Below are 22,247 nucleotides of genomic sequence, written 5' to 3'. Positions count from 1 at the left end.
AATAATAAATACACAATTAGTATAACGATAATTTGGCTATATACTGGGGGTACCAGTACAATGTCAATGTGCAAGGGGTACAAGGTAATTGAAGTCAGTATTTAGTGTGCGTTTCTAGTGTGCATTTACTGTGAACACAGGCTGTACCCGCTTTAAGTTATTATTCTCATACCATTATTACAGAGAATCCGACAATTTATGCTACCCTCTGCCTGTTGTCTACTTAGTTTATTCAAGCCTGTCTCAAAATACAACACTGTCCCTTTAAGACAAACAAAGCTCTTTACTAAAATACAACACTGTTACTTTTACAAAGATGTCTGGAAACGCTCTTGTTGGAAGCAATCACTCCCTTATTGCTGACTGCAAATGATCTAAAACTGGGCTAATAACGCAATAATTAGCAAAGGATTTGAACAAAATGCTGCTCTCGCTTTGATCTCAAAACAAGTGCTTCTACTCAGTGAAAGCACCGCCAGCATTCAAAAGTGACCAAAACATCAGCCAGGAAGTATAGGAACTGAGAAGTGGTCTGTGGTACCACCTAGACACCCCCAATAAAGGAGTGGTTCTGCAGGTGGTACCACAGACCACTTCTCAGTTCCTATGCTTCCTGGCTGATGTTTTGGTGACTTTTGAATGCTGGCGGTGCTTTCACTCTAGTGGTAGCATGAGACGGAGTCTACAACCCACACAAGTGTCTCAGTTAGTGCAGTTCATCCAGGATGGCAAATTCGCCACTGGCGCCCTGTGCTCTTCCCAGATGAAAGCAGGTTCACACTGAGCACATGTGACAGACGTGACAGAGTCTGGAGACGCCGTGGAGAACGTTCTGCTGCCTGCAACATCCTCCAGCATGAACGGTTTGGCGGTGGGTCAGTCATGGTGTGGGGTGGAATTTATTTGGGGGGGCCGCACAGTGCTCGCCAGAGGTAGCCTGACTGCCATTAGGTACCGAGATGAGATCCTCAGACCCCTTGTGAGACCATATGCTGGTGCGGTTGGCCCTGGGTTCCTCCTAATGCAAAACAATGCTAGACCTCATGTGGCTGGAGTGTGTCAGCAGTTCCTGCAAGAGGAAGGCATTGATGCTATGGACTGGCCCGCCCGTTCCCCAGACCTGAATCCAATTGAGCACATCTGGGACATCATGTCTCGCTCCATCCACTACAGACTGTCCAGGAGTTGGCGGATGCTTTAGTCCAGGTCTGGGAGGAGATCCCTCAGGAGACCATCCGCCACCTCATCAGGAGCATGCCCAGGCATTGTAGGGAGGTCATACAGGCACGTGGAGGCCACACACACTACTGAGACTCATTTTAACTTGTTTTAAGGACATTACATGAAAGTTGGATCAGCCTGTAGTGTGGTTTTCCACTTTTAATTTTGAGTGTGACTCCAAATCCAGACCTCCATGGGTTGATAAATTTGATTTCCATTGATCATTTTTGTGTGATTTTGTTGTCAGCACATCCAACTATGTAAAGAAAAAAGTATTTAATAAGAATATTTAATTCATTCAGATCTAGGATGTGTTATTTTAGTGTTCCCTTTATTTTTTTGAGCAGTGTATATATCTTTAAAAAAATATATATTTGAGTTAGGCTATATGATGAATCCGGTAATAGATCCATTGTTGTATTATTTGTGAAGCATAGCAGAGCCAGCATACATTTCAATAATTGTATTTTTATTTTACTGGGGTGATGGTGCCTGCATCTGATGGTTAGTATTAGCATATTAGCAGCACACTGCTGGTCCACCTCTCAACATCCCTCCCTTGTCCCTTTCCTCCACTGACACTGACCAAAAAGGGACAGCGTCTTCCAACTTATGGGGCTTCATTATTTCTGCCTCGTGCACAAATTCATGTTACTCCTATGAACAGAGAAAGTTAAATATTCCTTGATATTAAAAAAGACCCAAGCCGCTAATAATAACAACGCAAGCCTATAGATACTTTCCTACTCATTCATTACTGCTGCAGTGCTTGTTGTAGCACTAAGTGGAAATAGGAAGAACGTGCATTGGAAAGTATTCAGACCCCTTGAGGTTAGGTCATAGCCTAAAATGTATACATTTTTTTTCCCACATCAATCTATCAATCTGCCTAGTTAAATAAAGGTTAAATAAAAAAATAAAACATAATACCACAACGACAAAGAACAAACAAAAATTACAACTGAAATCACAATTACACAAGTATACAGAATCTTTTACTCAGTACTTTGTTGAAGCACATTTGGCAGCGAGTCTTCTTGGGTATGATGCTATAACTTGGCCTTTCCAAATCATGTCCAATCAATTGAATCTACAACAGGTGGACTCCAAACAAGTTGTAGAATCATCTCAAGGATGATCAATGGAAACAGGATTCACCTGAACTCAATTTCGAGTCTCATAGCAAAGGGTCTGAATACTTATGTAAATAAGTTATTTCTGGTTTTTATTTTTGATAAATTTGCAGTTTTTGCTTTGTCATTATGTGGTAGTGTGTGTAGATTATTGTGGATTTTATTTGATCCATTTTAGAATAAGGCTGTAACGTAACAAAATGTGGAAAATTTGAGGGGTCTGAATACTTTCCGAATGCACTGTACGAAGTGGGTAAAACAGTGAAGTGGGTAAAACAGTATGTAAACATTAAGGTGTTCAATGACCATGTACATAGGGCAGCAGTCTCTAAGGTGCAGGATAAAGTACCTGGTGGTAGCAGGCTGGTAACAGTGACTGACTAGTTCAGTGCAGGTTACTGGGCGGAGGCCGGCTAGTGGTGACTGTTTCACAGTCTGATGGCCTCAAAATAGAAGCTATTTTTCAGTCTCTCGGTCCCAAATTTGATTCACCTGTACTGTCTCCGTCTTCTAGATGCTAGCGGGGTTAACAGACCGTGGCTCGGGTGGCTATGTCATTGCAGTGGTGTAAAGTACTTAAGTAAAAATACTACAGTAGTATTTTTACTTATCTGTACCTTTTACTATTCATATTTTTGAGTACTTTTACTCCTTGTGTTGAGGATCAGTGTAGCGTAGGTGTTGTTGCTTACCATCACCACCTCGGGTCGGCCTGTCAGGAAGTCCAGGACCCAGTTGCACAGGGTGGGGTTCAGACCCAGGGCCCTGAGCTTACCGATGAGCTTGGAGGGCACTGTAATGTTGAAGGCTGAGCTGTATTCAATGAACAGCATTCTTGCATAGGTATCCCTCTTGTCCAGATGGAATAGGGCAGTGTGCAGTGCGATGGGGCAGTGTGCAGTGCGTGGATCTGTTGGGGAGCTATGCAAATTGTAGTGGGTCTGGGATGTCCTGATGACAGAAGTGAGTGCTAGTCATTTAGTTCACTTACCTTAGCATTCTTGGGTACAGGAACAATGGTGGACATTTGAAGCAAGTGGGGACAACAGACTGGGTTCAGGAGAGATTGAATGTCTGTAAACACACCAGCCAGCTGTTTGGCACATGCTTTGAGGACGTGGCTTGGGATGCTGTCTGGGCTGGCAGCCTTGCAAGGCTTTTTATTTATTTATGTTATTTAACCTTTATTTAAGGCATTTCAGTTAAGTACTAATTCTTATTTACAATGACGGCCTACGCCGGCCAAACCCGGACGACGCTGGGCCAGTGAGCCCCTATTGGTTGACACTCTTAAATGTCTTACTCATTTCTGCCACAGAGAACAAGAGCTCACAGTCCTCCCCCTGTGATGGCTAATTTCTTTATTATCAAATGAGGAGAGACAAACTTATCACACAAGTCAGAGTTATACTTACACTAAATATTTAAATACTTATTAATAAGGGAGCAGGTCAATACAACGCACACATGCTCTACGATAATGATGGCTGGTCGACGATTCACGCTCAGATGATTCGTTAAGAGCCCCGAGACAAAATTACAAAGGTATTTTATAGCCAAGATACACCCCTTTCACACTATAGTTTTGGCAAGTCAGATAGGACATCTACTTTGTGTTGGACAAATTACTTGTCATGCAATTGTTTACAGACAGATTATTTCACTTATAATTCACTGTATCACAATTCCAGTGGGTCAGAATATTACATACACTAAGTTGACTGTGCCTTTAAACAGCTTGGAAAATTCCAGAAAATGATGTCACGGCTTTAGAAGCTTCTGATAGGCTAATTGACATAATTTGAGTCAATTGGAGGTGTATCTGTGGATGTATTTCAAGGCCTACCTTCCAACTCAGTGCCCCTGCTTGACATCATGGGAAAATCTAAAGAAATCAGCCAAGACCTCCGAGGAAAAGTTGTAGACCTCCAAGTCTGGTTCATCCTTGGGAGCATTTTCCAAACGCCTGAAGGTACCACGTTCATCTGTACAAACAGTAGTATGCAAGTATAAACACCATGGGACCACGCAGCTGTCATACCACTCAGGAAGGAGATGTGTTCTGTCTCCTAGAGATGAATGTGCTTTGGTGCGAAAAGTGCAAAAAGTGCAAATCAATCCCAGAACAACAGCAAATGATATTTTGAAGATGCTGGAGGAAACGGGTACAAAAGTATCTATATCTACAGTAAAACGAGTCCTATATCGACACAACCTGAAAGGCCGCTCAGCACAGAAGAAGCCACTGCTCCAAAACCGCCATAAAAAAAGCCAGACTGCGGTTTGCAACCTCACATGGGGACAAGATTATACATTTGGAGAAATGCCGTCTGGTGAAACAAAAATAGAACTGTTTGCCCATAATGACCATTGTTATGTTTGGAGGAAAAAGGGGGAGGCTTGCAAGCCGAAAAACACTATCCCAACCGTGAAGCACGGGGGTGGCAGCATCATGTGGGGGTGCTTTGCTGCAGGAGGGACTGGTGCACTTCACTAAATAGATGGCGCCATGAGGAAGGAAAATTAAGTGGATATATTGAATCAACATATCAAGACATCAGTCAGGAAGTAAAAGCTTTGTTGCAAATGGCCCTTCCAAATGGACAATGACCCCAAGCATATTTCCAAAGTTGTGGCTTAAGGACAACAAAGTCAAGGTATTGGAGTGGCCGTCATAAATCCCTGACCTCAATTCCATAGAAAATTTGTGGGTAAACCGAAAAAGCGCGTGTGTGCAAGGAGGCCTACAAACCTGACTCAGTTACACCAGCTCTGTCAGGAGGAATGGGCCAAAATTCGCCCAACTTATTGTGGGAAGCTTGTGGAAGGCTACCCGAAACGTTTGACCCAATTTAAAGGGAATGCTACCAAATACTAATTGAGTGTATGTAAGCTTCTGACCCATTGGGAATGTGATGAAAGAAATAAAAGCTGAAATAAATAATTCTCTCTACTACTATTCTGACATTTCGCATTCTTAAAATAAAGTGGTGATCCTAACTGACCTATGACAGGGAATTTTTACTAGGATTGAATGCCAGGAATTGTGAAAAACTGAGTTTAAATGTATGTAAGGTGTATGTAAACTTCCGTCTTCAACTGTACATGACGAACAACAGATGGGTCACAAGGTTAGTATAGAATGGGTCACAAGGTTAAGATTTGTATGAAATATACCTATAATTCATAGCAGACAGTATCTGCTGTAAAAACAGTCATCTTTGTGTATAGACCAGAGTCTGGCCCTGAGGTCATCTCTCCCTGGTACCATATAGAAGAGAAACATTAACTCATGCTCTGGAATGCTCTTTAGGTTTTACCACCCAAAAGACATCTTAAATCTCCTGTCAGTGTTATCTCCCAGAGGTCAATCCTCAGTAGAACACACACACAATATTTATGAGAATCCTCTATTCTGTTGCATAAAACAACCATTTGATGCAATAAAAGTATTATAACATAATCTTGCAATTTTCCACCATACCCCTCACCCAGTATAGTCCTACCGCCCTGTCTGTCTCTGTGTGTGTGTGTTCCTAGCCTGGAGGTGACTCTCCAGAAGAGGAGCGAGGGGCCCATGTGGCCAGAGCTGCTGACTGGAGGAGACGGGAGAGGAGAGTTCCTGATGAGTGAGGAGCAGACAGCCTTGCTCCACGAGAGACTGACATACCTCACTACTGAGGACATGGTGAGACTCACTGACATACGCTGAGCCTGGTCTTTTAATTTTGGGTAGTGTTCATTAGTCATAAAATGGAAGAAAAAGGAGTGAAACAGGGAGTGATTTCTTTACCGGAAATGCATCTTTCCATTTTCCATTGCTCTAATGAACATGACCCTGGGTTACTGATGATGAATCCTATCCTGTGCTCTCCTCAACCCCCTCAGTCTTTATTTATCCTTTATGAACGCCTCATTTGCTGTTCATCTCTCTATTCTCCTTTTTACCTCCAATCTTGATGTTACTTTCTGTGCCTCTATGCATCTAATCTCCCCTAAATTGACCCCCCTCCAACCCCCTCTCTGAGCCCTCACTTTTAGCCTCTTTGTTGCCCCTTTCCCCTACCTTCAGGTCTTCTCACTCTCACCCCTCCCTCTTTAGTTTCTGAAAGCAGCTCTACTTCTCCCTCACACCATCATGTTCAGTTCTCTTGAGCTGCCTCAGTCTCAGCTTCCTATTTTTTATGATATTTTCAGTCCCAACTTGTTTAACCACTCACTGCTCATTTAGGGATTTAGCGTTCCCATCGCCATTAGCTTCTAATGAATGAATTCAATGCATCATTGAATGCTACCTCACTGTTAACGCTACCCAATCTCTCTGCTTCCATCTCTCTTGAGTTCAGAATGCCAACCCAGACAAGGGCAAGCCCCCGTGCAACGCCCAGGAGCTGGAGGACTGCGATGGCTTCCCAGAAGACAGCTCCAACCTGACACGCTTCGATGGAGAGTCGCTCAAGCCCACTCACGTGGTGAGACCCTTTTCACCACCCACCTTTACTCCACTCCCTCCTTCATTGTTATCAGCCAGCCCCTATTGGTCATATCCACAGTGGCGCAGTAGACATGCACACCTTCTCCATTTGCGTTGTCAGTGACGCTTGTCTTGATTTAATGAACATGGAATTGACCACACAAATATCTTGGGGTTCTTTATTTGAAATGAAGAGAGCTATCCATTAGGCTCAATTAGGATGGCTAGAATGTCTCAATTCAGATGCCTATAATGTCTCCCAGGCTGCTGTGTGAGTAGAACCAATTGAGTACACTTGGCATTGCCTCAGAGCCACCAGAAAACATGTGGCGAGACAGCATTTGCCACAGTAATTTTATATTTGGTGCTGCGCCGCCACACCACTTTCAAAGCAGTGGCAGCGACCGGGCTATTTACTTCTCAGCGCATTTTGCGGTCCAGTTCAACATTTACCTGCTCTGTCGCAGTCTACCATGGAAAACCATTGAAGACTACACAAAGAATAGTCGTGCTCTTTGTATTTGAGCAATATGTTTGGCCGTTCATTCAAATACAGCATTCTACTGCAAGTCACAACTTCTCAATCGGTACAGAAGTTGATAGCTACATTCACACAGCACCTGCGAGCTGTCCTGAGCAAAAAAGCAGCACCCATCAATCTACTCACTGATGTTATTTATTTTAGGGAAAGTGATTTACAAAAGTTAAACCTTCAATAGTTAACATAGCAGCAATATGCTGGTCACTCTTTACACTTTAGCATTGGCTAGCCTACTGCAGCCAGGTCGATATCTCTTTCAGAAACGGAATTGTCTTAAAGGGGCAGCATTCTATTTTGAGAGGGGAGGATATTCTCAAAATTACATACTTTAGAAACAAAAATGAATGTAATTAAGACAATGCAATTCTTAAGAATGGAGTAATGACTTACGTTGCTAAATTATATTAAACACAAATTCTGTTCGGCCAGTAGATATTTGGCCAACTTGCCCGGTCGGGTCATTAGTAAAAATGTTGGACTGTCATATCCTATAAATAGGACCCAGAGTTTTACCTGACCAGGTCATGAGATAAGGAAAAACTCCAGGCCACAGAAAAGACACGTAAGAATTAACAAGCTGCTGGTAGAATCCTGCTGTTAATGTTTTTTTTCTGGATTTATGCCACAGCTGAGACCTATGTGGGTCTTACAGGTGTAGTCGCATCATCTGACTTCTTCCGTATTGAGCGAGGCACTGGTACTATTTGCCTTTCTGGTAGAAATGAGGTAAAACAGATTTAAGTTGGCCTCCATTAAAACCTCTACTACCCCCCTACTTTGTGCAATTTCCGCCTGAAGACATACCCAAATCTAACAGCCTGTAGCTCAGGCACAGAACCAAGGATATGCATATTCTTGGTACCATTTGAAAGACGGCACTCTGAAGTTTGTGTAAATGTGAATTGAATGTAGGAGAATATAACACAATAGATCTGGTTTAGATAAAACTATGAAAAAAAACATATGTTTTTTATTTTTTATTTTTGTATCTTTAAAATGAACAAGATAAAATAAACATTCAGATAGGATGATGGGGACAATTTCAGTGAAAAATATAAGAGGGCAACAGTACTTGTGCAAAGTTTCAGAATGATAACTTCCTAAATGAGTGTGCTACATGACATTTATCATGAAGTCACCCAGGTGTCCCACACAAGTAGCCCAAATGTACCCAAGTGGCCAAATTGGTGAAGGTATACATTTTGAAACAAATAACTATATACAAAATACCAAAAAATTGAAAGAAAAAATATATATATATACATTTACAAAATAACATGGGTAACTATTTACACACTTTCAATATTTGGAAGACCCTCAGTCTATCAAATCAAATCAATTTATATAGCCCCAGCCTAAAACCACAAACAGCAAGCAATGCAGGTGTAGAAGCACGGTGGCTAGGAAAAACTCCCTAGAAAGGCAAAAACCTAGGAAGAAACCTATAGAGGAACCAGGCTATGAGGGGTGGCCAGTCCTCTTCTGGCTGTGCCGGGTGGAGATCACAGTGGTTGTAGAGGGTGCAACAGGGCAGCACCTCAAGAGTAAAAATGAACAGTTTAGGGTTCCATAACCGCAAGCAGAACAGTTGAAACTGGAACAGCAGCAAGGCCGGGTGGACTGGGGACAGCAAGGAGTCATCATGGCAGGTAGTCCTGAAGCATGGTCCAAGGGCTCAGGTCCTCGGAGAGAAAGAAAGAGCAGACTTAAATTCACACAAGACACCGGATAAGACAGGAAAAGTACTCCAGATATAACATACTGACCCTAGCCCCCACCCACTTTGCCATATAACCCCACCAACTTTGCCAAAACTCTTCTGCTGCTGATGCCAGATGTTATAGCAGTCTCTTTCTGATGTAAAGCAGAGGGTCACTGAGCATGTGGTGCATGTGATGGGAGACTTCATCTTGCAAACAACACAGCAACACCTCCATGCTGTGCCCTTTTGGCCCTTAGGCACATCCATGCCTGCACAAATATATTTGGGCAGATGAACACTTGTGGCAGGAGCAGAAGGGACAGGGCTTGGTGCAGTGGTGCTGTAGCCAGCAAGCTCCTTGATGAGCTGCTCTCTGAAGGCTTTCTGTGAGAGGAAGGGCTTTCCAGTCGGAGTCAGTGCCACTGTGAAAGAAAATTTTCAGTTAGAATAGTTTCACATATGAGCCCTGTATCAACCGGTATAATAAACATATACAGTGGGTCAAAAAAAATTTAGTCAGCCACCAGTTGTGCAAGTTCTCCCGCTTAAAAAGATGAGAGAGCCCTGTCATTTTCATCATAGGTACACTTCAACTATGACAGACAAAATGAGAAAAAAAATCCAGAAATTCACATTGGCAACAGCCAATTTAAAATATTACATGACATTACATTTCATAACACATTAAGTGTGGCTTCTCAGGCCTCTACTCACATATCTACAAAATCCATGTGTGCGTGTGTGTAGAGTGCATATCTGTATCATGTGTATGTGTGTCTGTGCCTTTGTGTGTGTCATTTCACAGTACCCGCTGTTCCATAAGGTGTATATTTATCTGTTTTTAAAAATCTGATTCTACTTCTTGCATCAGTTACCTGATGTTTTATAGAGTTCCATGTAGCCATGGCTCTATTTAATACTGTGTGCCTCCCATAGTCTTTTCTTGACTTGGGGATTGTGAAGATACCTTTGGTGGCATGTCTTGTGGGGTATGCATGGGTGTACGAGCTGTGTGCTAGTAGTTTAGGCAGACACCTCTGTGCATTCACTTACAAAAACAATTAGTGATGAAGTCAATCTCTTCTCCACTTTTAGCCATGAGAGATTTACTTGCATATTATTGTTAGCTCTACGTGTACATTTAAGGGCCAGCCGTGCTACCCTGTTCTGAGCCAGTTGTAGTTGGACAGATTTCTCCCCATCTTAGCTACTGTCGCGTGATGACTGCTATTTATCGAATAATTACCTACTACGTAAAATGTTTACTCAATTTAAATGAATCATGTAACAATTAACTCATTAGAAATGTGGGGCACCATGGGAAAAGTTTGTTTATTAATGAGTTACCGTCTCCCGAATTAAATCAAGAATATATAGATATCATATCAGTCACCAATTAATAATTTCCTCATATCAGTCTCATTCTGAATTTTGTGAGGCCCTTCTCCCCTGGTTGCTCAGTTTGGCTGGGCAGCCAGCTCTAAGAAGAGTCTTGGTGATTCTAAACTTCTTCCATTTAAGAATGATAGGGGCCACTGTGTTCTTGGGGACCTTCAATGCTGCAGAAATGTTTTGGTACCCTTTCCCAGATCTGTCTCTCGACTTAATCCTGTCTCTAAGCTCTATGGACAATTCCTTCAACCTCGTGGCTTGGTTTTTGCTCTGGCCTGCACTGTCAACTGTGGGACCTTATATAGACAGGTGTGTGCCTTTCCAAATCATGTCCATCAATGGAATTTACCCTAGGTGGACTCCAATCAAGTTGTAAAAACTTCTCAAGGATCAATGGAAACAGGCTGCACTTGAATCCTTTCATAAATAAAGAAATTCTGAACCTGTTTTCGCTTTATGGGGTATTGTGTGTTGATGAAGAAAATGTTTTATTTAATCTATTTTAGAATAAGACTGTAAACGGAAAACAAAATGTGGAAAAAGTTGATGGGTCTGAATATTTTCTGAATGCACTGTATGTTGATTATGACGTTACTTTAGCAAATATGATGACAATGATTTAGGCCAATGGTTCTCAACTTTTTTCGGCTACTGTACCACAAACTGTTGCTCTGCCCAGAGTACCCCTGAAGTACCCCCTCCATGTTAATTTTACCAGTTAGCCTATGGTCTCATGGGTATTTCTAGTACTCCCTGTGGATAGGCCAAGATGCAAGAAGGAATACAACATGGCTGCTATGAAAGTGAACTGTGTTTACGTGTTATCACGGGTGTATTCATTCTGCTGATTCTTTTGAAAAACGTTTCTGAAATGGGGATAAACATCCCTGAATTTGTCCAATAGAAACTCTCGTTTGAAACTGTTGGACTGATGATTACACCCTAGATGCTGTCATGTGTGTCACTGTCTGTCACCTCATATTTTTCTCTCGACCTGTGTGCACCTACATTGTAAACATTCATTCATAGACTAGGTTGTAGCAACCTTATGATGATGGGTATAGGGATAATGTGAGTATCATGTAGTAGCCTAAACCTATCGATGTTGAACTGGGTGATTGGAATGAGAATGACATTCATCCAATATGCTGTAATACAAATAAGGCCATACTCGTCAAAAAAAAGTGGTGTGCTGATGTCAACGTTGTGAGCATAGTGCCACATGGTGGCTTTGGGGTTGTGATGTATGGGCAGGCATAAGCTACAGACAGCGAACACAATTGCATTTTATTGATTGAAATTTGAATGCACAGCGATACCCTGATGAGACCCCAGAGGCTCATTGACGTGCCATTCATCCCCCACCATCACCTCATGTTTCAGCAGGCTAATGAACGCTCCTGTGTCGCAAGGATCTGTACACAATTTGCCTTTGTTTTAAGGTATCTGTGACCAACATATGAATATCTGTATTCCCAGTCATGTGAAATCCATAGATTAGGGCCTAACAACACAAAAGCATGCATGAGAACACCAGCTGTTCCGGACGACTGTGTGGTAGCTTTAAACAGGTCAACATTCACAAGGCCGCAGGTACAAACGGATTACCAGGAAGTGTACTCAGAGAATGTGCGGACCAACTGGCAAGTTTCTTCACTGACATTTTCAACCTGACCGAGTCTGTAATAGCTACAGTGAGGGGGAAAACGTATTTGATCCCCTGCTGATTTTGTACGTTTGCCCACCGACAAAGAAATGATCAGTCTATAATTTTAATGGTAGGTTTATTTGAACACCCCAGGTGGTAAGGGTGGAAAACAGCACATCTGCCACGCTGATTCTATACACGGGGGACCCCTCGGGTGCGTACTTAGTCCCTTCCTGTGCTCCCTGTTTACCCACGACTGTGTGACCAACTGTTTACCCACGACTGTGTGACCAAGCATGACTCCAACACCATCATTAAGTTTGCTGACGACAACAGTGGTAGGCCTGATCACCGACAACAATAAGACAGCCTATAGGGAGGAGGTCAGAGACCTGGCAGTGTGGTGCCAGGACAATATCATCTCCCTCTACGTGAGCAAGGCAAAGGAGATGATTGTGGACTACAGGAAAAGGAGGGCCGAACATGCCCCCATTCACATCGAAGGGGCTGTAGTTGAGCGGGTCGAGAGTTTCAAGTTCCTTGGTGTCCAAATCAGCAACAAATTATCATGGTCCAAACACACCAAGAAATTGGTGAAGAGGGCACGACAACGCCTTTTCCCCCTCAGGAGACTGAAAATATTTGGCATGGTTCCCCAGATCCTCAAAAAGTTATACTGCTGCACCATCGCAAGCATCCTGGTCGGCTGCATCACCGCCTGGTATGGCAACTGCTCGGCATCCAACCGAGCAGAGGGTAGTGCTTTACTCTACTCTTACATAATTTATTATGTTTGAACGTCGTTGCAGACTTTAAATTACGGCCAAAGCTATTGTCGACAACATTCATTGTCATTCTATTTACACAAACAAGACTTCTGAAATCCCAATTGGCTGATTTGACATAATGTGAGGGACGCAGCCACAAAAAAGGGAACTATAGCTTTGAGGATTGTTCCACGTCCGTGAAACTGTCACCAACCGCCAACTATCAATCACTTACAGGCCTGTTTATGATTCAAATGTTAAATAGATGTCAAGTGAGCATGGAAACTGGAGGGGAGAACTGTCTACCAATAAAACTTGTTGGCAAAGAGATTCACATGTGAAACACTGGATGATCAGACCTTTCAATACAATAATAGCACAAGGTTGTGTATAAAGAGAACAAGGTCATGGTATAAATTGTCTGAACATGTGCTTCAAAATGTGACTCAATCATTCTCTGGCTTTCTCTTTGTCTTTCTAAATTTCTCTTTTTCTCTGATTCTGTCACGCTCTCTTTCTTTTACTTTCGCCTTCTCTCTTCCGGCCTCCGCTGCGGGAGGAATAATGAAGGCAGACTGATGCATTCAGAAAAACTGGTTGCATGCACTGGTTCCATGTCCTCTCCTGATTAGAATACTTTCATTCTCTGTCCCTATTGATTGTTTTTCTGTCCTCCAGTTAATAGACACTTAATTTGGAATGTTGTGTATGTTTCATGGATGGTGTTAATGCATAATTGATTAAAAGGAACCATAATGGTTTTGTTTGAGGGAACTATTTTACTTTTTTTCTTTTTTTTAATCGAGTTGAGATTCACTGAGCTCTAAAAGCTATGATTGGAGGGATGAAGAGAGATGCCAGATGAAGAACTGCATATCTTTAAGTTACGGATAAGGGTTAGGGTTAGTGGAAAGTTAGTTGAAATGTCTACATCTACAAACCATCTATTTGGGACTAATAAAGTCTTACTACAGTATATCTCTTTCTCCAGGTGAACTTGGGGAGCCATCAGTACCTGTTCACGGTGGACTTGAACCCATCTGAGATGCCTAGTTTCTGCCTGCGTCATGACGTGGATGCCCTGCTGTGGCAGCCCCGCCCGGACCAGCCCAGCAACATGTGGGAACACATCGCCACCTTCAACGCCCTCGGTACGTGTAGAAACTTTTTAGATGAGTAATTATTAGTACTGGCAGTTCTGTCAACACCTCAGACACACCTCTTACAACTCTAAATCAGGGAAACAAATTTGTTTTCAGATGGCATCTTTGTGCTAATACATTGCCTCAGACTGAGTTTATTTAACATGTTCACATTCACATATTTAGCAGATGTTATTGCGGGTGTAGTGAAATGCTTGTGTTCCTAGCTCCAGTAGTGCAGGAGTATCTAACAATTCACAACAATACACATACATCTAAAAGTAAAAGAATGGAATTAAGAAATATATAAATATTAGGAGTAACAATGTCGGAGTGGCATTGACTAAAATACAGTAGAATAGAATACAGTATATACATATGAAATGAGTAAAGAAGTATGTAAACATTATTATAGTGACCAGTGATTCCGTGTCTATGTATATAGTGCAGCAGCCTCTAAGGTGCAGGGTTGAGTAACTGGGTGGTAGCCGGCTAGTGATTACTATTTAGCAGTGATGGCCTTGAGATAGAAGCTCTCTTTCAGTCTCTCGGTCCCAGCTTTGATGCACCTGTACTGACCTCGCCTTCTGGATGGTAGCAGGGTGAACAGGTCGTGGCTCGGGTGGTTGATGTCCTTGATTATATATTTGGCCTTCCTGTGACATCGGGTGCTGTAGGTGTCCTGGAGGGCAGGCAGTTGCCGTACCAGGCGGTGATACAGGATGCTCTCAATTGTGCATCTGTAAAAGTTTGTGAGGGTCATCGGGGCCAAGCCAAATTTCTTCAGCCACCTGAGGTTGAAGTGGCACTGTTGTGCCTTCTTCACCACAGTGTCTATGTGGTGGACCATTTCAGATTGTCAGTGATGTGTACCCCGAGGAACTTCTCCACTGCGGTCCCTTCGATGTGGATGGGGGCATGCTCCCTCTGCTGTCTCTTGAAGTTCACGATCTGCTCTATTGTTTTGTCGACTTTGAGGGAGATGTTATTTTCCTGGCACCACTTCGCCAGGGCACTCATCTCCTCCCTGTAGGCTGTCCTGTCATTGTTGCTAATCAGGCCTAATACTGTTATATCGTCTGCAAACTTTATGATTTAGTTGGGCGTACAGGAGGGGGCTGAGCACGCACCGTTGTGGGGCTCCAGTGTTGAGGATCAGCGAAGTGGAGGTGTTGTGTCGTACCTGGCCCACATATCCCAGAGAGCTTAACAAAAGGACTTGAGTTTCTGTATGTTATCACAATCACACCATGAATCATGAAACATACAGCACGACCTGCCTTCTTCCTGGAGAGTTCTTTATTCCTGTCTGCGCGATGTACTGAACACCGCTGGCTGTACAGACGGGGACAGTATATCTGGAGAGGGCCTTGATTCCGTGAAACAGAGTATGTCACTCTGGAAGGAGATCCTTGCCCTGAGTTTGTCTACTTTATTGTCCAGAGACTGAACATTAGCGACTAATTTTTATTTTATTTGACCTTTATTTAACCAGGCAAGTCAGTTAAGAACAAATTCTTATTTTCAATGACGGCCTAGGAACAGTGGGTTAACTGCCTGTTCAGGGGCAGAACGACAGATTTGTACCTTGTCAGCTCGGGGATTTGAACTTGCAACCTTCCGGTTACTAGTCCAATGCTCTAACCACTAGGCTACCCTGCTACCCTAATATACTCTGAAGCAGTGGATGGTGTGCACGTCTCCTGAGTTGGACTAGAAGTCCACTCCGAATACCTTTTTTTCTGCCGGTGGTGTCTTGGTGCAGCCTCTGGGATAAGTTCAATTGCCCTGGGGGATCCAATTCGGGAAAGTCGTATTGCTGGTCGTAATGCTGGTTATGGCCGCTCTGATATCCAAAAGTTCTTTCCGGCTGTATGTAATGACACAAAAAAAAAACGTTCTGGGCTAATAATGTAAGAAATAACACAAAAAAAGAAAATACTGCAAAGTTGCTTAGGAGCTAGAAGCAGAGCTGCCATGTCTTTCGGCGCCATCTTGAGCTAGTTCAATGCTAATTCCTGTGTGGCTGATGTTTGTCACAACAAGCCCTGTGTTTCTCAGTGTCTTTGGAGATGAGTAGAAGGTTTTCTTCCAACTTACTAATTTTCTTTCTCATTTTTCGGATCTCCTAGGCTACGTCCAGGCGTCGAAACGTGACAAGAAATTTGCCACCTGCCCCCCAAACTTCTCCTATGCCGCTTTGGGGGAGTGTCTTCGCCGGGTGTTCATCTACCGGCAGCCGTCGCCGGTGGACACAGTCCTGTTCAACAGGATGCAGGGTCGTCAGGTGGGCCAGGTCGCTAAGCAACAGGTGGCCAGCCTGGAGTCAAACAACATTGTCCTTGGCTTCAGAGCCACCAATGAGAGACTGTTCGTCCTGACCTCTAACAACCTATTTGTTCTGAAGATCAACAATTAGATCTGGGACTACTTTTATGGCCAGTTTTACGGACACATCCGGGATGGAGAATCCCCATTGAGATAGCATTTTAGTCCAGGACTAAGCTTAATCTGTGTCTGGGAATTTGCCCCTTAGAATGTTTCCATCCACCATACACACTGTCCACCCCTGAGACAGAGCTATACCATTCCACAAAGTAAAAGGAGTGTATCTAGAACCTATAGTAAGTGTGGTAGTGTAATGTCATTTGTGGTAGGGGTCTGATCTGTCAGCAATATGTCTACACTTTCAAATGTCTGTCTTCATATTTGTAAGTTATTCTATGAATATCCTACTGGTGTTGACACTGTATAGGAGCCCAAATGTAGTATGATTCATGTTCTCACATTAACTTATGCCCTCAGAAGCTTTGACCAATAGAAGCAGAATGTAATGAAAATATTCCATTAAAACCAAACAACGTTATGAGTTTTGTACCTTTATACCTGGGCTGTCAAACTCAATTCCTGGAGGACCATGTGTCTGCAGATTTTTGTTATTTCCTTTCAATTTGTGTCCAATTTAAGACCTAGTCAACCGTTTTATAACTAATCAATTACCTTAATTGATCAATCAAGAACAAGGAAGGAGTGGGCCGGTGGGAAGCCTTGTGATGTCAGAAGCTGAGTCCCAAATGGCACTCTATTTATTCCTTTAATAAGGCACCATTTTTGACCAGGCCCCCTAGGCACGTAGACCAGGCCCCTAGGCACGCTTTTCTGCTTACTCCTTTCCTATTTTGACATGCCTGGGTAAGAGAAGGATAAATTGAAACAGTATTGCTTGCGTAATGGTGATATCAATATAGGATGTGCCCATATACACTAAGTTTATTAGGTACACCACCCTGTTCACAAATGGTTCGCCTCTACAGACATTGAGGCACGTGGCTTGCTATATAAAGCAGGCTTGAAGGCATTCAGTTACGGTTCGATTGAACATTAAAATGGGCAAAACGGGTGACCTAAGCAACTTTGAGGATGGTATGATTGTCGGTGCCAAGTGCGCTGGTTCCAGTATGTCAGAAACGACCGTCCTCCTGGGCTTTTCACGCACGACAGTGTGTAAGGTTCACTGAGAATGATGCGGCAAATAAAACATCCAGTCAGAGGCTGTCCTGTGGGCGAAAAAGGCTTGTGATAAGAGGTCGAAGGAGAATGGCAAGATTTGTGCAAATAACTGCGCAATACAACAGTGGTGTGCAGAACAGCATCAGTAAGTTTATATAGGATGGCTTCTGTCAAACTGTCAATCATATCTTGTCATTTATAAGGGGGGCGGGACTTCCGCCAAGGTTTTGAATATCACACCCTGGAGTGACTTCACACTAGGATGGAAATATCATACAACACGTGGGTGTGATATTTACATATTTATTACGGGACAATGTGGACCGTCCGGACTTTCAATGTGGCAAATGTTTGCTCGCAGAGGAGACATAGAGGTGAAGTGGCTACTCTTAGCAAACAAGTAGCAAACTTACACAAGCTACTGGGGAATCCACTTGTGCCTACTTTCTCGTCTACTCAGGTAGCTGAACGCCGATCTGACCTGATGATGGGAGTGTTGCTGCCGCGTCGTCTCTCCGTAACCGACCGGCTGGTGCTCTGCAGGGATCCCTCCCCGAAGGGGTCTCCCCCTTCCCTGGAAAATTGAATCCTTTTTGATGAGTTAGTGGATGTTCCGATTCATGACCCTGCCAACCAGCCAGGGAGGCACATCACTCACCATAGAAGTCAAAAGCAGCAGCCTTTGGCAGGATACAAACTTCAAACAGCTTCGCCGCCCTGGATACAGAAGTTCCGGTGCCTTCACCCCTGGGGGCTTCCGCGTTGGGTTCGGATGCTTCCCTGTTGCTTCTGTGGTAAATTAGGTTTTGTTGGTTATGGGAGGCTCGAACCGTGTGCCAAGAGTTGCAGGCGTGCGAGATTCCGCCTCTCGCACGTCCTCCCGAATCATCATGCCAGGCGTGAGAATGGGCAGATTTTCTCTTTCATTTCGCCGGCCCTTGTCTTAAGCAGCTCTATGTTAAGAAACGCCTTGGTTTCTAGAGCAAAAACCCTGTGCTACCCCTGGGATTGAGTACAGGATATTACTAGACTGCTCCCTACTGTTCTAAGTCAGCACACGGAAATTGATCCTGTTGTAGTCCATGTGGGATTTAATGACATTAGGAATGATAGCTCTGAATGGCTGAAACAGGACTTTGAATAACTGATTGGGTCTCTGCTGGATAACTAAAAACGTCCTATCATTTCTGGCCCTGTGCCCTCGCTGGCCCTGTGCCCTGGCAAGCTCATCCAGGTCTATTGACTCCTGTGTCACCATGGATACTCCTGATGTTTTCAAATCTCGCAGAGGGCTTGGACTGTTCCATTAAATGTGCAAAGCCTAATCTCTAAACTGGACTTTCTGGATGTTTGGGTGCATGACACTAGGCCAGACGTTCTGGTTATCTCAGAGACCTGGCTGAATAATTTGAATATGGATAAGGACGTTGCCATTTATGGTGTTGAATGTGATAGCCACCCCTCCCTCTTTTTTTAAAGTTTATTTATGTAAGACCTTCTGTATTGCATCATGCTTTCTCTTGCCCCAAAATATTTGAGCTGTTGGTTATAAAAGTGTCCATAAGCCAAAATATGCATACATTAATTGCTGCAGTCTACCGCCCCCCCAGCCGCTTTGGCGGAAGCTGTTGGTATTATTTATGATTATTTAAACCCCTTCTGGTAACTGAACTGATTGTGTTAGATCTCAATCTTGATTGGTTTACACATGCCACAGATCAGTTTAAGAATATCTGTCTTGAGTTCAACTTGACGCTGATAATGAAACCTACCCTTGGATGACTGTAAAATACCTAGTAAACTCCTCCGTCCCCATAATTATTTGGCTAGTGGTGGTTTTGCAAATGATATCAGTGAACACTGCCCAATTGCTTACAGATACCAAATTGAAAAACTCTGACCATTGTATAATTGTGAAGATACATTTTTTTTTTACGTTCTAACCCCGATGCGATCTACAGTACCAGTCAAAACTTTGGACACACCTACTCATTCCAGGGTTTTTCTTTGTTTTGACTATTTTCTACATTGTCGAATAATAGTGAAGCCATCAAAACTAGGAAATAACACATATGGAATAATTTAGTAAGCAAAAAAGTGTTAAACAAATCTAAATATTTTAGATTCTTCAAAGTGGCCAACCTTTGCCTTGATGAAGCTTTGCACATTCTTGGCCTCTCAACCAGCTTCATGAGGTAGTCTGCATTTCATTTAACAGGTGTGACTTGTTAACTTCTTATGGCTGAGATCCCATTACCGGGACCGATATAACAACATCCAGTGAAAGTACAGGGCGCCATATTCAAAAGAACAGAAATCTCATAATTAAAATTCCTCAAACATACATGTATTTTATATATTTTAAGGTAGTCTTGTTGTTAATCCCACCACAGTGTCCAATTTCAAATAGGATTTACGGGGAAAGCACCACAAACGATTGTTAGGTCACCAACAACTCACTAAAATACACAGCCAAAGAGAGAGAAAAAGCACAAATAGAGATAAAATTAATCACTAACCTTTGATAATCTTCATCAGATGACACTCATAGGACTTCATGTTACACAATAAATGCATGTTTTGTTTGATAAAGTTCATGCAACCACTGTGTCAGATTTTCTTTTTAAATTACGGAAAAAGAAACCCATGCAATAATCTGAGACAGTGCTCAGAAGTAAAAACACCACAGCCGCAAAGATGGCGTCAACATAAACAAGAAATTACATGATAAATATTCCCTTACCTTTGATGATCTACATCAGAAGGCACTCCAGGAATCTCAGGTCCACAATAAATGTTTGTTTTGTTCGAAAATGTCTGTTATTTATGTCCAAATACCTTCTTTTGTTAGCGCGTTTGGTATACATATCCAAACGCTAATTCTGGTCAGCGTTATATCGGACAAAACTTAAAAAAGTGATATTACCAGTCGAAGAAACATTTCAAACTAAGTACAGAATCAATCATTAGGATGTTTTTAACATATAGCTTAATTAAAGTTCCAACTGGAGTACTCCTTGTCTTCGTGAGCAATGGAACGCAAGTGACTACCATGAGGAATAAGCATGATCAGAGAATGGCTGACTGCCAGACACCTGACTGATTCTGCTATCATTCACTCCCAGAACATCATAGAAGTTTCATTATGATTTATATTGATGGTTGACATCTAGTGAAACCCTTAGCCAGTGCAACATCACTCATATCTCAAGGGGACTTCATTGGGGACTCTGGTAACTGAGCTAAACGACTACCGCCCCGTAGCACTCACCTCCGTCATCATGAAGTGCTTTGAGAGACTAGTCAAGGACCATATCACCTCCACCCTACCTGACACCCTAGACCCACTCCAATTTGCTTACCGCCCAAATAGGTCCACAGACGATGCAATCTCAACCACACTGCACACTGCCCTAACCCATCTGGACAAGAGGAATACCTATGTGAGAATGCTGTTCATCGACTACAGCTCGGCATTCAACACCATAGTACCCTCCAAGCTCGTCATCAAGCTCGAGACCCTGGGTCTCGACCCCGCCCTGTGCAACTGGGTACTGGACTTCCTGACGGGCCGCCCCCAGGTGGTGAGGGTAGGCAACAACATCTCCACCCCGCTGATCCTCAACACTGGGGCCCCACAAGGGTGCGTTCTGAGCCCTCTCCTGTACTCCCTGTTCACCCACGACTGCGTGGCCACGCACACCTCCAACTCAATCATCAAGTTTGCGGACGACACAACAGTGGTAGGATTGATTACCAACAACGACGAGACGGCCTACAGGGAGGAGGTGAGGGCCCTCGGAGTGTGGTGTCAGGAAAATAACCTCACACTCAACGTCAACAAAACTAAGGAGAGGATTGTGGACTTCAGGAAACAGCAGAGGGAACACCCCCCTATCCACATCGATGGAACAGTAGTGGAGAGGGTAGTAAGTTTTAAGTTCCTCGGCATACACATCAAAGACAAACTGAATTGGTCCACTCACACAGACAGCATCGTGAAGAAGGCGCAGCAGCGCCTCTTCAACCTCAGGAGGCTGAAGAAATTTGGCTTGTCACCAAAAGCACTCACAAACTTCTACAGATGCACAATCGAGAGCATCCTGGCGGGGTGTATCACCGCCTCGTACGGCAACTGCTCCGCCCACAACCGTAAGGCTCTCCAGAGGGTAGTGAGGTCTGCACAACGCATCACCGGGGGCAAACTACCTGCCCTCCAGGACACCTACACCACCCGATGTTACAGGAAGGCCATAAAGATCATCAAGGACAACAACCACCCGAGCCACTGCCTGTTCACCCCGCTATCATACAGAAGGCGAGGTCAGTACAGGTGCATCAAAGCTGGGACCGAGAGACTGAAAAACAGCTTCTATCTCAAGGCCATCAGACTGTTAAACAGCCATCACTAACACTGAGTGGCTGCTGCCAACACACTGACTCAACTCCAGCCACTTTAATAATGGGAATTGATGGGAAATGATGTAAAATATATCACTAGCCACTTTAAACAATGCTACCTAATATACAGTGCCTTGCGAAAGTATTCGGCCCCCTTGAACTTTGCGACCTTTTGCCACATTTCAGGCTTCAAACATAAAGATATAAAACTGTATTTTTTTGTGAAGAATCAACACCAAGTGTGACACAATCATGAAGTGGAACGACATTTATTGGATATTTCAAACTTTTTTAACAAATCAAAAACTGAAAAATT

The 22,247-nt window shown here is 43.3% G+C and overlaps 1 protein-coding gene across 2 annotated transcripts in view; it reads left to right on the top strand.

Moving 5' to 3' along the window:
* The window catches only part of nudcd1 (NudC domain containing 1), a 31,585-nt gene extending 14,699 nt beyond the window's left edge, over positions 1–16,886 (top strand). For both annotated transcript variants that reach the window (XM_036970846.2, XM_036970845.2), the window contains exons 7-10: positions 5,895–6,042; positions 6,701–6,826; positions 13,870–14,029; positions 16,153–16,886. In XM_036970846.2, coding sequence (XP_036826741.2) covers positions 5,895–6,042; positions 6,701–6,826; positions 13,870–14,029; positions 16,153–16,439 — 721 coding nt within the window. In that variant the 3' untranslated portion in view covers positions 16,440–16,886. The remainder of the gene's footprint in view (positions 1–5,894; positions 6,043–6,700; positions 6,827–13,869; positions 14,030–16,152) is intronic.
* Positions 16,887–22,247: the final 5,361 nt, after the last annotated feature.

The sequence above is a fragment of the Oncorhynchus mykiss genome, chromosome 30 (genome assembly GCF_057628025.1).
Source record: "Oncorhynchus mykiss isolate SJ-2025 chromosome 30, ASM5762802v1, whole genome shotgun sequence".
Lineage (NCBI taxonomy): Eukaryota > Metazoa > Chordata > Actinopteri > Salmoniformes > Salmonidae > Oncorhynchus > Oncorhynchus mykiss.
The sequence above is the reverse complement of the archived record's forward strand: the minus strand, read 5'-3'. Positions and strand labels throughout refer to the sequence as shown.